General features: G+C 39.8%; 1 protein-coding gene across 1 annotated transcript in view; it reads right to left on the bottom strand.

Annotated features, from left to right (window-relative positions):
• Positions 1 to 145: 145 nt before the first annotated feature.
• LOC126094737 (AP-3 complex subunit beta-2) overlaps positions 146 to 16,787 on the bottom strand; it is a 200,673-nt gene continuing 184,031 nt past the window's right edge. Inside the window, 1 exon segment of the mRNA XM_049909286.1 lies at positions 146 to 886. Coding sequence (XP_049765243.1) covers positions 736 to 886 — 151 coding nt within the window. The 3' untranslated portion in view covers positions 146 to 735.

Genomic DNA, 16,787 nt, shown 5'->3' with positions numbered 1-16,787 from the left:
TGCATTTCTCTACTGTTTATTAAGCAAATCTTAGTTTTTGAATGGTTTTTGCATTTAAAGTCCACATCTCACTGCCTTTGATCAAAAATGGTAATACACACTAAAAGTAGTCCACTTTAGTTTACCAGAATCACTCCGTGCCATGTTTTATGCTTCTGTTATTTATTTTTCTATTCATTCAGTGACTGTCAATTTGCATTACTTTTGGATATGGATTATACATTGTTTAGTTTTATTCTAATTATTTCAGGCCTACTATTAAAATTATTCTATTACATATATACTAAAAATTACAGCTCATTTGGCTTCTAGTTGTGACAGGTAATTAAATAAGTAAGGGAGTCTTTGTCACAAATATAGTCTAACACTCTCAATCTAATTCATGTTGTAAATAATTTTAGTACAAAAAATTGAAGCAGGAATGAATAATGAAAGTAACAGGTTCTGGTATCTTCTACATAATGATACAATTGAAACTTACAACAGAGAGGCAAGTCTCAAGTGTGTATGCATTCACCACAACAACGCAACTCTTTTTTAGACAATCTGCTCTACAATAAAGATATAAAAATTACCTTAAAAATAAATTTTACATTATTCTCTCTCTGTCATGGCAAATGTTGGAATGTAAATAACTTAGATGATGGAGTTCACATTATTTGAACAGAAGTAAAACAATACAGAGACATGTACACAAAATTGGCTGGGCTTTCTTTTTAAGTCAATACAGAAATATTACTTCCTCAAATGCCCTTTCACTTCATTTAACAACATTGATCCAATTACAATTTTTTCACAACTAACAATCAAGTTTACAGAGCTATCTTGAAGCATTTTTACTACTATTAAAACAAGTGACTTTGAGGACAATGTTTGGCCAGCAAACCTGTAAAGAGAAAGACCTTAACTTATTACCAAAATACACATAAAAGCACTTTAAAGTAATACCAGTCAATTTCAGACACATGGAATGCAAACAGTATTTCAATTCCATCTTTGCAACTACCAGAAAATGGGTGTTTTGTCATCAGATTCATTTGTATTGCCGAAATAAAACATCAACAGTCTATAATGAAAAATATTTACGGTTTGATGTGCTTTCTAGATTGAGAAACAGTTGGTTACAAGATGATTTTTAGTTACAGTATTTGATGCCTGGGTTTTTGCTCTCATGAGGAAACTGTGCCTACTTGCACCTTTTTGGGCTATTGTTTCATTTTGCATTGTTGGTTCTGGACTAATTGTGTGTGTTGTGTAGTGTTGCCAGCTTGTATTAGTTTTTCTTCAATCTAAAACTTTTTTTTCCAGTTTGTCATTGTGTGTTATTCTCTTTCCAAAAATCTTCCATATACACAAAGCATTAACATTCAATGAACAGTTACTCAGTGGTTGAATAAATACTGGAAACCAGACACAGTACAACATAATTGAAAAATCACATAGAAAAAAAGAAAAAAAAAACCTTCCCTTTTACATCCTTCACTCTTTGTCCATGCACCTTCCTCCACCCCCCGCCCTCCCCATTTCATTTCACCTCTTGCTCCTCACCCTTTTCCTCCAACTCACTCCCCATCTAACTACTTTGAATTTATTGTTCAGCATTTTTGCCTCCTCCCTCCACCATCTACTCTCACTTAGGTTTTCAACTCCATCACTACACCTTCATTTCTCTTACATATTAAATAAATACACATTAACATAATTAAATGAAATGACACACAAATGAAAAACTGAAAAAAAAGCAGCACAGTTTTAGATTGAAGAAGAAGAAATGGCAAGTCAGCAACACTACATAAAACAAACAATACATATTTAGCAAGAAAGATACTAAATACACAATGATAGTACTACATTGTGTTGTGCTTAACATTAAAAAATGTGTAGTTCTGCAAAGAATTATGGGATTAGGCCAGAAACAACAGTACCAAATGAAAAAATAGTCTAAAAACATGAAAGCAGACAGTGTTTCCAAATGTGACCAAATAATCAGGCATGAAATACTCTAACTGAAAATCATCTTGTAACAAACTGTTCCTCAATTTTGGAAACATGTCAAATTCTAAATATCTTTCATTAGATGTTTTATTTTAATAAGACAAAATGCATTTGGTGACAAAACACGCATTTACTTGTAGTTTCAAAGATGGAATTAAAATACCCTCAATAATTGTACATCAAAAATATAGTCAATAAGACCACATAAATGAAGAACATAACAAAAGGAGTTGGTATATTACATTTAAGAGAGGAGGACCAAAGCAACTTGTTACCTAACTGATTTATGTATTTAATTATGCATGTGGTGATAGGTCACTAATGATGCATCTAGAGCTACTACAAACATAAGGACCATGTCTGAAATCTATGAACATTATTATTCTTTTCACACATCAGTTAGCTACCTCTTCTGTTTGCGAGTATTGGTGTACTTACATGTTGTTTATATCCTTGGATTTCATGTGTGTTCTTTGCCTTAGCCTTCAGTGCTTCAGAAAAAAGTTAAAATGTTTGCACAACAAGCTGTCGGATCCGTGTCATTTATGCTTTTTGCTTAATGATGATCTTCTCTAGTTCTTCAATATACCTTGTAATTAAAACTTCATTTCTGGCTGTATGTATCTCGCATTCATTTATTTATCCATTCATTGTATTCCATACGTGAGTCAAGATATACATTAACAAGATACTATCAACCTGTATTCTTTATTAACAAAATATCACTATAATGCTTTGTATTATTCATACTTTTGCCAGTTAATTTAAATCAATTAAATTAGAAAGAAGGCTACTAATCCGGAAAAAAATCTGTTGTTTCCTTGGTTACAATAAATGACTCCAATTTATATCATGCTGGTGTTAAAGGACATGTTTGATACACCTCTCCAAGCTAGTCAGTCCTGCACGAGTTTTTCCATCTCTGCACATATACTGCAACCTACATCCATTTGAACCTGCCTGGCCCCCCTCTACAATTTTTACCCTCCACATCTCCATTCACTACCAAATTAACTTTCCTTGATGCTTCAGGATATATCCCATTAATCTATCCTTTCTTTTAGTAATCTTGTGCCACAAAGATCTTTTACGCCTGACATCATTCAGTACCTCTTTATTGATTATCATACTCTTGTCAGGCCAAAAAGTTTTGAGGCTGGGTTGACAAAAAAAACAGAGAAAAGTTAAGATGGCAGTTTTAATGCTTCAGGTGTTCTACATAGTATTCCCTCACTTGAGTAAAACACGCAGAATGTTCATACAACCATGTAAAACTATCCAAGTCTTTCTTTGTGATGTTGTTCAACTTGTGCACCATGTTGGCTTGAATTCTGCTTATGTCATCAAAGCACTGACCCTCCATATGAATTTCTGCACTTTGTTGTTTGTCCAAGTCTTGCCAACTGTGATGATTTTTTTCCAGAAAAGAACTGTCACATTTTCCATTTGAATCAAGTCTTGGCAGGCATTACATATCACTGTTTTTGGTCAGACAAAGATTGCACACACTTTTCTCTTCTTCAAAACATTCTAGAAAACATCTTCAGCACTCAATTTAGAGATGTTGCTCCATTGCGATTTGTGATAACAATGCTGACACACCACAATCACATATCTCCTCCTTAATTCCGACTGCCTTACAACTCACTTAGCAAATGCACATCTGTTGTTGACAGTTGTTACCTCAAGCTGCCACTATAGTTATAGCATTCAATTCACCTGTACACCATGGTTGCATTGGTCTCAGAACTTTTTGGATGGATAGTACATCTTTGCACTTCAGAAGATTTGTGCTCTTTTTGTTTGAAGTGTCCATTATTCACATTTTACTTCTATAGGTTACATTTGACGCAGATATTTTCGGTAATGACTCCCTAACAGTCGAATTTATATTAAGTGTTAACATATTTCCCTTTATCAGAAAAGCTTTCCTTGCTATTGCTAGTCTGCATTTTATATCCTCTTTAATTCTGCCAACATCAGTTATTTGGATGCCCAGATAGCAAAACTCAGCTACTACCTATCATGTCTCATTTCCTAACCTAATTCCCTCATTATTGCCTGATTTAACCACACTGCAACATCCTTATTTTACTTCTGTTGTTGTTTATCTAATAACCTCTTTTTCAAGACACTAACCATTCTGTTCAAATGATCCTACAAGTCCTTTGCCATCTTGACCAGAATTACTACATCATTGGCACACTTTAAAGAGTTTTCAATTCTCCTTCTTGAACCTTAACTCCCTCTCCAAATTTCTCCCTGTATTCCTTTACTGATTGCTCAATGTAAAAAATTCATAGTCTACATCTACACTCTGCAAACCAATGTGAGATGTATAGCAGAGGGCATGTCTCATTGTACCAGTTATTAGGGTTTCTGCCCATTACATTCACGTACACAGTACAGGAAGAATGATTGATTGAATGCATCTGTGCATACAGTAATTATCCTCATGATCCCTATGTGAGCCATACATAGGGGGTTGTAGTATATTCCTATTTAAAGCTGGTTCTTGAAACTTTGTTAACAGACTTTCTTGGGATAGTTTACATCTATTTTCAAGAATCTTCCAGTTCATTTTCTTCAGTATATCTGTGACATTCTCCCACCAATCAAACAAAGCTGTGACCATTCATGATGCCTGTAAATCCCCTTTTAGTCCTATTTGGTATGGGTCCCACACACTTGAGAAATATTCTGAAACCAGCCACACGAGTGATTTGCAAGCAACCTCTTTTGTAGACTGATTGCATTTCCCCAATATTCAACCAATAAGCCAAAGTCTACCATCTGCTTTATCCACAACTGAACGTATGTGATATTCCATTTTATATTCCTACAAAGTGTTACATCTAGTATTTGTGCAAGATGGCCAATTACAACAATGCTTCATTGATATTATAGTCATATACTACTACTTTTTTTTCATTTTGTGAAGTGCACAATTTTACTTTTCTGCATCAAGATTTGACTGAATATTTATGTAGATTCTCTCTGATGGTACTTCAGCATAGATAATTGCTTCAGCTGCAAAAAGTCTGTGGCTACTACCAACATTGTCTGCCAATCAAAATGTTCTCAATCCAGTCACAAATTTCACTCCATATGACCGTACTTTTGACAATAAACGTAGATGTGGTACTAAGTCAAATGCATTTCTGAAATCAAGAAATACACAATCTACAGACTGCCTTGATCCAAAGCTTTCAGTATGTAATGTTAGAAAAGTGCAAAGTTGGTGAGACATGTGGAAAGTTGGGTTTCAAATTATCAATTTTTTTTTTTTTTCAGAATTCATGCTGTTTGGCATTGAGGAGGTCATTCTGTTCAAGATATCTAATTACGTTTTAGCTAAGGGTATGTTCCAAGATTCAGCAACAAATCAATGTCAAGGATAATGGATGGCAGTTTTGTCGATCACTTCTATTATCCTTCTTGTAGACAGGAATGAGTTTCTCTTGCTACACACGAATCCCGACTGAACAGCTTCCCTCTCCCTTATCTCCAGAGAATCCTTCGGATCTCTTGGAAGGATAGAGTACCCAACACTGATCTATTATGGCTTGCAAGCACAACCAGCATTCATGTACTCCTGAGCCACTGCATCCTAAGGTGCCTGGGACATGTCAGGCACATGGATCCTGTACGAATACTGAAAAAAGTGTTGTACAGGGAACTTCAGGAGGGCGAGAGACCAGTAGGAAGACCGCACCTTTGCTTCAAGGATGTCTGCGAGAGACGTCTGACCAAGGTCAGCATTGATCCAAGTCAGTGGGAAAATACAGCTGGTGACTGTGTCAAGTGGCGACACGCTGTGCAGTGGGGCTGAGCTTGCAGAGAACGAACACATGGAAGAAGACATCAGGAAGAGGGAAAGATGGAAGGAGAGAGTGGCCTCTGGTGGAAGTCCTTCACATTTCAAATGCCCAAACTGCAGTAGACTGCCACTCTTGAGTGGGACTTTTCAGCCATAGCAGATGTTGCAGAGTCTGAACCAACTAGGCTACACCACCATCCTTCAAGGATGGACGGATGTCGTAAAGATAGGAGTGGCCTGTGCTTTCTTCCAAGAAGTGGGCACAGGGCACAGTTTTTTGTTCAAGGGATCTATGACAGATTACACTTAGAAGAGGGGCTAACTCAGCCACAAATTCAGTATAGAATCTGATAGGGGTTCCATTCGGCCCTGGTGCATTGTTCAATTTTAACGATTTCAACTGTTTCTCAACACCACTGACACTCATTTCATTCATTTTTTCAGTGTCATGAGGATTAAACTGGGGCAATTCTCCTGGGATTTCCTTTGAAAATGGAACTAAGCACTTCAGCTTGTGTTTTGCTACACTCATTTTCAGTTGCTGTCTTATTGGCAAAGGACTGGACACTAACTTTGGTGTCACTAACAGCCTTTACATACAACCAGAATTTCTTTGGGTTCTGTGAAAGATCACTATGACACTTTGTTCTACGCCTATTATGCAGTAACCTAAGTTTCTTTACAGTGACTGTACTATGGAAGTTCCCTTCCATTATGAGCTGTTCTACTTGATACATATCTATCCAGTGTGTGGTCAACTATTCTTCTAAACTTGAGCCAGAGTTGCTCTACATGCTCCAGATCGGTGCAGAAAGTTTCAAGTTTTGTAATTTGTTAATCATTGTTGATACAACCGTGTCATGATCACTGATACCAGTATCAATGTGGATATCCTCAAAGAGGTCAGGTGTATTAATTGCCATTACATCCAATATATTTCCATCATGAGTGGTGTTCCTAACTATCTTTTCAAGGTATTTTCAGAGAAGGCATTTAGTAAACTTTCACTGGACATTTTTATCACACCCACCACTTAATTGGTGGATGATTAAAGTCTCCACCAATGATTACAGTATGATAGGGGAACATACGTACAAGTAAACTGAGGATTTTCTCAAAAGTTTACAGCTACATCAGGAAATGAGTCTGGTGGGTGACAGAAGGATCCAAGTATAATTTTACACCAGCCCCTGATACTGAGTGTTGCCCAAACAGTCTCATATGCAGCTTCAATTTATATCTTGGTGGACTGAGTTTCTTGTCTATTGCTACAAATACGCCACCTCCAATGCCTGTTAACCTATCCTTTCAATACACACTCAAATTTTCCCCAAAAATCTCACTCCTATCTATTTCAGATTTCAAGCAGCTTTCTGTCCCTAGTATTATGTGAGCTGCATTGCTTTTCAAGAGCACTTCAAACTCTGGCAGTTTGCTGCTAATGCTTTGGTAGTTAACCATTAGGATTTTAATACTCTCATCTGAGGGGGGAATTTATTTCGAAATTACACTGATACTTCTGGGTTTCCTGCAGCTATCATTATCTGGAGTGGATGGACAGTCACCTAAATTAAAAAAAAAACACTTGTGTGCACCTCATACACATTCAGCTACCTGAGTAGAAGCCTCTGATATGTAGTGCACACATGACCCATTTCAGGGTCAAGTATGGCCAATTCATGGTCCAAGTCCAGGGAGCCACAGCCTAACTTGTCACAAAACCTCCAAAGTGTCTGGCTCAGTCCTTCTACTTGACTGAAAACCGAAAGGCTACGATCAATTCTGGGGATAATGCAGCATATTGTGGGCTTCGTTGAAACTCGCTGCACAAGGCTGGTCTTCTCAACCTTCTCTGCCATCCACTGGAATGACTCAAGTATGACCTTGGAGCCTAGATGACTGGCATCATTTGTTCCAATATGCTCCACAATCTGCAGTTGGTTGCACCCTGTTCCCTCAAGGCTGATGTAATAGCTTCTTCAACATGTTGAATGAGTCCACCAGGCATACACACTGTGTGCACCTGGTGTCCTTTCCTGCCCCTTGCTGCTGTAGGAGTGTTCCTTACTTTATTGAAACAAATAACATGGTGTAGGAAGGTTCCTTAATTCATCACTGAAATATGTAAAATGCTACACTGATCCATGCCATTCATGGAAGGGCATGTATCATGTACGTCAACATAGAGCTTGGACTAAAGATGTTCATGTACAGAAACACAATGTAAGTTGGTAAAAGATCAGGTGACAGATACACAAACATGCATAGAAATTTTAGGGCAGAGAAGTGACAACAGAAATTCCATATATTCCCATGAGTTACATTCAGGTTTGGTGAAACAAATACAAGCATGGTTAGACCAGGAATGTCACATACTTTAGGAAATGGTCAGCTTTCTGAGGAGGTAGTCACTAACAACGCCAATAAGTTTAAATGACAATGGGATGAATTGGCAGAAACTACAATGGAATTATCAGAAAGTCAAATCTTTCAATGCAACAACACTATTAGAGGATTACAGTTGGGAAGCAGAATTTAGTTTTGTAAGCATTTTTGAAAGTTTGAACCACATGAGGGAGTACATCCAATGTTGATGTGGGAAAACTCCCACACTCAAGAGTTTACCTTACGGGACAATTTTCAGAAGAAATTAGCGTAAATATTAGTCTAAAACAATAAAAGAGAAATTTACACTAGAATTATTAGACCTGAAACATTTCATGAGGTAGTTTCAAAAAGTATACTGAATGGCATCAAACAAGACTTAAGTATTTGGATAACCCAATAGACAAAATGCATCTAGGAAAGGTATTGGTAAGATGTAAGAAAGGAAATGTTATAAGAGGTTGGTCTACCATGAATGAATTGCTGTCATTTGCTGAAAATCTAGATATGATGAATAATGAGTGCAATAATCACAGTCGCGAGCATACGTGCCAGGAAGGAGGTAAATTTACCTAAAAATACAAGAAAAAATGGGAGTTTAATTATTGTCAGGTAAATAAAAGTCAGAGTAATAAATGTGAACAACAAAGACAGGGAGTACGCAGCATTGTTACACAAACATTTAAAAACAGTGGCATAAAGGAAGGTGCTAGAACAGTGCAGCCTTTTTCGACAAACCAAACACCAATACCGGAAAACAATCAATGTCTTGGTTAAGGTGTCATGATTCAGTATGTGTCCAACTAAGTGAGGCAACTGCCTTTAGTGAGGCAACACCACTACAAAATTATTTACTCACTGAAGAAGACAAAAAAACAGGTATGGAGTTTACTACACCAATAATTTCAGAACTAACTGACAATCAGGAAGTGAGTGTAGGTGAAAATTCTATTTTACCTGAGTCTTTGTTCGAAGTATTAAAACATAAGAGAGAGTATCCAATACTTCCAGTTACTGGGGTATGCGTAGTAGGAATAACTGGAAGCAAAGCAGGACAAGCATGAAGTGCAGTTACCAGTAACATTACACAATTTTATGTTTATGCAGACATGCACAGTAGTGCCTAATGTAAATTTGCAGTTGTTACTAGATATTGATTGGCTGATAAGATTTAAAGTAATTCTGGATTTTTCAGCAAAGATATTAACATGTACTTATTATGGCCAAGTATTTGTAGTAACATTTATTGGGAAGATCAGTGAAAACACCAACACATATAACATCCACCTAGTAGCAAAAACCACTGTGATGGATACAGAGAGCACTCTGGATACACAAAATACGCTGCAAGAACTAATTAGGATGAAAGCTTACCAATCTGGTCTGTTAACTGAGTTACAGAAAAATGATCTATACCACATATTGATGAAGTACAGCAAAGCTTTCTCAGAGACACCACAAGTACCTGATAACTACATATGTAGTTTTAAGTTCAAAGATGAATTGCCTTTTTCCATAAACCCTATCTGGTACCATTAAGTGTATGACCAGCCATACAAGAGGAGATTAATAAAATATTAAAAGGAGAAATAATAGAAAGGAGTTCTAGGGTATGCAATAACCTGTTATTAGTAGAGCGTAAAGCGACAGGGCAGCGGGGAGAGGGGTATGTCTAAATAAGCACATAGGGCCTGAAAGAGCTCGACCAGTCACTATAGATGAAATATTGATGAAATTTGAGCAAGCAAAGCACTTTACCTTGATGGACCTCACATATGGGTACTGGCACGTCAGACTTGATTAGAACTGAAAGAAATTTACTGCTTTTTTGTATGAGGGTAAGTCATACCAATTTGGATTGTTACCTTTTGGATTAAATCTCTCAGTGCCAGTATTCATAAGAGCCTCGGATGCTGGGCTGGGTAAAGATTTATAAAAAGAACTAATAATCTATGCAGATGACATGCTCTAGTGTCCAAGACGTAGGAAGAACATTGTGATTTATTGGTTAGAACATTAAGAAGGTGTTACGTTAAGGGTATCGGCATAAGACTGTCAAAATCGATTTTTTGGAGAGAAGGACTTAAGTTTCTTGGCCATGTGGTAAGATAATGGAATAAAAGCAGATTCAGACAGGATAACAGCCATAAAAGAATGTACAGAACCTAAAAGTATGAAAAATTGAAAGCATTTCTGGGACTAGCAGGATTCTATACGATATATATTCGACATATGAATAATCCTATGTTATTAAACTTGTTTAAGAAATCTAATTGGACTGGGGGTAACAGAGAGTCTAAGGCCTTTAATGAGATTAAAGTAGCTCTAGTAGAGGCACTCATTTTAAAACACCCACAGATGGACAAACCTTTTAAGTTAAGTACTGATGCCTCACAGTATGAAATAGCGAGTGAGTTGTTTCAGCGACTGTGGGATATTTTCATGGGAGAACATACTAGACTAGCTTTTGCGAGCCAAACTCTAAACGAACATGAACTGAACTACACAGCAACAGAGAAAGAATTACTTGCTATAGCGGGGAATATCAAGAAAATTTCAAACTCTAATTTGGAGATATAAAATAATAATGTATACTAATCACCAAGTATCAGCATTCCTTATGGAAAGTCAACTACTACATAGTAGCTTAATATGTTAGGTACTATTATTGCAAATATATCAAACTGAAATTAAGTATCTAAAAGGTTCGCAAAATGTAGTTTCAGATGCATTATCACGCCTACAATTGGGCCTGAATGATTTGGTAAGAACAGAAGGTCCTGCAGTTACCTTCAACATTAATTTTTTATCAGTAAGTTATACTAATAATGAAGTGAGAAACCTAGCCTTAAGAATGAAGAAGGGCATCAGTGATGATCCATGTTTGGGGGATATGTGGAATACGTTAGACGAAGGAGGGACAACTGATAATGGTGCGATAGAATGGATTACGGTAAATCATGTTTGGTTTTGGAGAGCAAAGAAAATAAGATTCAAATGGAGACTGTATATACCAAAATCTGTAGAACTTGATTTAATTACACTTATTCATCAGAGATATGACACTCCGGGGTATGAAAATGTGTTCAGCATATGGTAAAACTTGACTACTTTAAGAACTTAAGTAAAAAAGTACTGTCTGCACTATGTACATGTGAAATGTGCCAAAAGATGGAAGACAACTATCAAGCACTAAGGTATAAGTTATACCCAGTAATACCTAAAGACATACATGACCTCGCAGCTGACTTCTTTGGCCAATTACCAACAAGTACAGGGAGGGGGGGCTTATATTTGTACTAGTGGAGTGTTGGTCTAAATATGTTAAATTCTACCCTATTAAGAATGCCAACACAGAGACAGTCATCAGATGTCTATGGGAATATTTCTCAGAGATAGGAAATCCATGTAGATTGTTGACAGACAATGTCCCACAGTTTGCGAGTAAAGCCTTCAAAGAGATTTTAGCACGGGAAAATATTAGACACATTGCTGTCTTGAGATACCATGCACAACCCTTGTGAACGGATCATGAAACAAGTCGATAGGTTATGTAGGACATACTGTTCAAACAGAATATACCTTGGGCACAGAAAACACTAGAGTCCCAAGCAATACTTAATGTACTTTCATATTTATCTAATGGTTTATCTCCCATCAAAATACTGCAAGGCAAATTCATATCCAAGGTACTGTTGAAATTGTTAAATGGTCAGATGATAATATTAATGTACACAGAGACAACTTAGACAATGTTGTAAAAGAAAATTTACAATGAGCAGCAGGTAAAAAGATATGTGAGTATAATGAAAAAGCCATGACACAGAACTCTGATGTGGATGACTTGGTACTAATTAAGAAAGAACACCACAGCTCAAATTTGAAGAAATAAACACACAAGTTTTTCCCTTTATATAGCGGTCCTTACAAAGTTTTAAATGTACCACACATGAAAGCAGGTTTCTTGGTCGATCCAGAAAGCGGCAAAGAAAAGGGATTATATAATATTGGTATGTTAAAGCAGTATAAGACACCATTAAATTGAACTTGGGAAAGAACAAAGATCATTCTTAATGGTGAAAGTGTGTAAATAAATACTGTCAACTGTTTTTTAATCAGATATTAAGTATTCTTTCAGTGTAAGATTGTTGACCAAAGAGGCAGGTTACTTACCACCATATGATAAAAACAATGGGTGGGTTGTACGCGATTTCTTTTTTTTTTTCTTTTTTTTTTTTTTTGGGAGATTAATCATGAGTAGCGATACTACCACTATTGTGTACTGACTTGCGGTAGCGTTCTCGCTTCCCGCGCACGGGGTCCCGGGTTCAATTCCTGGTGGGGTCAGGGATTTTCTCTGCCTCGTGATGACTGGGTGTTGTGTGTTTATCATCATCATTTCATCATCATTGACTCGCAAGTCTCCGAAGTGGCGTCAACTAAAAAGGACTTGCAAAACGGCGGCCAAACTTCCCTGCATAGGGCTTCCCGGCCAACAATGCCATACAATCATTTCATTTCATATGTACTGACCAACAAATAGACTGAACACAGAAATTATAGTGACCGCTGACAATAATGTACTTGCCTATTCCATTGCATTTCATAGAAGTTTGTTAGGATCAATTTTTTTTGTGTGTCTTCAATGGTGAGGCCATGGCAATTCTGTTCTTGTTCTGTAGGGAATGCCAAACAACTTCTCCTTCCAATGCCACGGACACGAGATGGGGTCCGTGGGTTGAGGGGTGCTAAGGGAATCCATCTATGAGGATACTGTCTTCTTTTCTTCTTCAATCATAACGTAGCTGTCTCTCTATTTCCTTTTCTTCATCAATAGGAGTACCAAACCTATTTTCCCTCTGTCCATATGCAAAGTTCTTATCGCAGGGTATTTTCTTTTTACAGCCTATGAAGTAGAATTTGCAGCCTACAACAGTAGGATTGCACTGGCAGGTATTTCATGTATGGCAATGACAATGGGCTAATCTTGTTACACGGTACAAGATGTGTTATGTCATGATTATCGATGACGTATCTGATGGTTTTGTTAACTTCTGTAGTAATTTGATGTGTTGCAGTTGGGTTTCTGTTTAACTTTTATAGGGGAGGTGTGGGATTTGTGCGATATATATATAAAACACACACACACACACACACACACACACACACACACACACAAAGATGATTTAGGAGGTTTGTCACTTTTTCACGGGGAGGGAGGAATAGGGCAGGGTGAAGTACCGATAAGCTTGATATAGATATGACAAGCCAACACTAAGGAGAAAATGGAGTTTAGGAGGGAGGAAAATAGACACGTGAACTCAGGAGGGAGATAGCAGGAGCTTCATGGAGGGTACAGTTTGGGAGGGAGATATGATGATGATGATGATGTTTGGTTTGTGGGGCGCTCAACAGCGTGGTTATCAGCGCCCGTACAATTACCCAATCTTTGCTCAGTCCAACTGCGCCACTTTCCTGGATGATGATGAAATGATGAGGACAACACAAACACCCAGTCATCTCGAGGCAGGTGAAAATCCCTGACCCCGCCGGGAATCGAACCCGGGACCCCGTGCTCGGGAAGCGAGAACGCTACCGCGAGAGCACGGGCGGCGGACTGGGAGGGAGATAGTGGGAGCTTCATGGAGGGAGAAGTCTTAAGATGAGGTGAAGTGAAAGGTGGACGTACTAAAGTATTCAATAAAGTAATACAAAAGGAGGGTGAGGTACTTCAAATTGGGAGTTACGGGTATGTAATCGCCAAAGAAAGAAGCTTATGCCGGGTTCGGGTGTACCCAAGGAAGGGAGGAACCCAACAATTTTATGGGTAACTAACTCCCAAAGAAGGGAGCTTATGCCAGGCTTGGGTGGATCCTTGGAAGGGAGGACCCCAATCACTTTAGAAGAAAGGAGAGGTACATCATACCAAACAGACCTTCGAGATAAGAGGAAAAGAGTACTGAATCCACGGAAAGATAGCCTACAAAAAGTAAGAAATGCTTATGGGTAATACTCACAAAGAAAAAGAATAAAGATGCTGCTTAAGAGAACGTCTCCTCCAAACTGGATAATAAACTGAGAAAATAAAAATTAGCTAACTCTGTAGTTTTCTACGAGGAGTGTTAATGCAATGGTGGTAAGTGTGGCTGCATGGACTAAGAAGTCTAGAACAGACATTACTTAAGCAGCCGAAACATCCCCACACAAGCTGAATGCAGCAGTCATCAGCCATTAATAAGCACTCCAACACAAAATTACAAACACATAAAGGACAGGTTTGCATGTGGCTGGAGTAACACAAATGGCTTCAGGCTTAAACATGCAAATCAGTCACTCACTCGAGATGTGAATCCAATAGACAGGTGAGGTGCAGTAGAAACAACACAGATGGAAAACTGTTGCCTTGTCCCACTGTTCACCATACAATATTCACACTTACGACATCCGCACTTAAGGTGAAATTTATAGTCTGCGCAGGAGTTTGATGTGGAAACACAAGATCCTCAGTGATTGCGTGCCAGGCATAAAGACAGCGTAGCATGGGCATTTTGCAGTGTCACAAAAGGTGCGTCCCCACGTGGCCAGTTCCTCACAGTGTGGGCACAAAGTAGCAACTGAAGTGGATACTGGGAGTGATGAACAAAGACTTGTGAAACTGGGTGGCAGAAGCCTCGCTAGAAGCAGCTATTGTTCCGCACCGTTAATCAGTGACTGTAGCAATAAAGTGTCCTGTCGCACAGCAAAATTGGCAGCTGTGAATGAAACTACTGCGTTTGGGTTAAAACTTGCTGCCTTAGCAGACATCTGTAGCGAGTGAGCGTATGGAACTGCCAAGAAAGCTGCGCTGCGGAAGGTCAAATCACAGTAACCTCCCCCCCCTCCCCCTCCTCGAAAGTGGAGCTGTGCTGCTGAGTTAAGTGGTGACAGCGAAAATTGATGATGGTGGTGCATTGTGATGTGCCAGCGGTAAGGCTGAGGGTGGTGGCATCAATGGTGCAGGTGCTGGCCCTGCAGCAGGGGCAGATGGAGGATGAGGCAGCCGGCTGTCAGTGGTGCTGGTCCACTGCATGGCAGTGTGCAGCAGCATGAAGGGTGGGGGGTGGGATGGGGGCGTACCATACCTAGACAGTGTGAGCCTGGATTCGATGCTGCATGCACAGTTCTGGGCAGGCGCAGTGTGTGGGACTGTGGAGACAAGGGTGCAATGACATTGCCAGGTGGCTGGAAGGTGATGTTGACAGGGTGGCTGTGTTTTACACCTGAAAGCGCATGCACCTTAAACTGCAACTGTGAGTCACCGATGCCACCTGTGTCAGTATGGGTGGTGGTAGGTCGGGAAGCACGCGAAATAATGCTGTTGCAGAAGTGTTGGGGGTGGTGATGTGGCATTGTGAATGTACCCAGCAGTCGGCACAGGAGGGGAAATCGCTGGTCAGTCGTTAGCTGTGGGAGAGGTAGAGAACCAGGGTCATGAGCGTATTGTGCATCTGGATTAGGTGCGATGCCAGTATAGCACAGTGAGCTTTCCATGGTGTTTTTAGCTGTAGTGTTGTGGGCAGGCATCTTGAGGGCTTTGGTGGCAGGGGTTGTTGGCGCAGTGCCGTCAGAGTTGAAGGAGGGCCTGGCATAGGTGGTGGCAGTGTGCAACTGCAGGTTGTTGTGTAGATGGTGGTCATGCTGGGTAGTGTGGGGTTGGGCAGCATATAGCCAGGCTTCAGCCTATGGATCGAAATGTTGGTCAGCGTGCCATGGAGATGCAAGGTGAACGCTCTGCAGCCCCGTTACAGGCCACGGTGGGGGCCACAGGAGTGCGGTCAGAGAGGGGGCTGGTGAGCATCGACGGACAGTGTAACGTGGGTGCACGATGCACGGTCACTGTGAATGAAAGTTCTGTATTTGGTGGGGAGCCGGGCAGGAGTGGGTCACAGGCAGTTCATGCAGTCCAAGAAGCCAGAAATAACCTCAGGAATGATGTCATCCATAGACAGGTCAACGGGCTCCATGAAGTCATCTGGGACAGCGAGCAGCTGGCCATAAACAAAATCGGCGGCTGACTTCTCAAGGTTGGATTTGTGAGTGATGCAGAGAGTGAGAAGTACCAGCAGCAGGGAGCGATCCAGCTGTTGTTACACGTGAAGGTGGCCTTCAAGACGTGATGGAGCTGTTCCACCACGCAGTTAGCAGCCGAGTGGTAGCTCGATGACACGTGCAGCTCAGTCTCACACAGATCTATCAGTACATGAGAAAGGGCCGATGTAAATGGGTGCCAGAGGCCCGTAGTGATATGGTAGGGGCAGTCGGAATGGGCAATCCGTGTAGAGACGAAGGCAGTTGCTATTGTGGTGGTGGTAATGTCAGGTATTGGCATTGCCTCAGGCCAGCAGTCGAACCTGTCCACCAGGGTAAAAAGGTAGCGGCAGCCCCGAGATGAAGGTAGGGGGCTGACAATGTGCACGTGAACATGAGGGAAGTGATGCCTGATGTCTCGGAAAGCCGTGACGGGGGCAAATACATGGCAGCTAACCACAGCACACTGACAGACGAGGCAGGTGTTGGCCTGTGTCCTGCAGTCCCTCTGAATATCTGG

This window comes from Schistocerca cancellata, chromosome 8, assembly GCF_023864275.1.
Source record: "Schistocerca cancellata isolate TAMUIC-IGC-003103 chromosome 8, iqSchCanc2.1, whole genome shotgun sequence".
NCBI classification, from domain to species: domain Eukaryota; kingdom Metazoa; phylum Arthropoda; class Insecta; order Orthoptera; family Acrididae; genus Schistocerca; species Schistocerca cancellata.
This window is presented reverse-complemented; position numbering and strand designations above follow the sequence as displayed.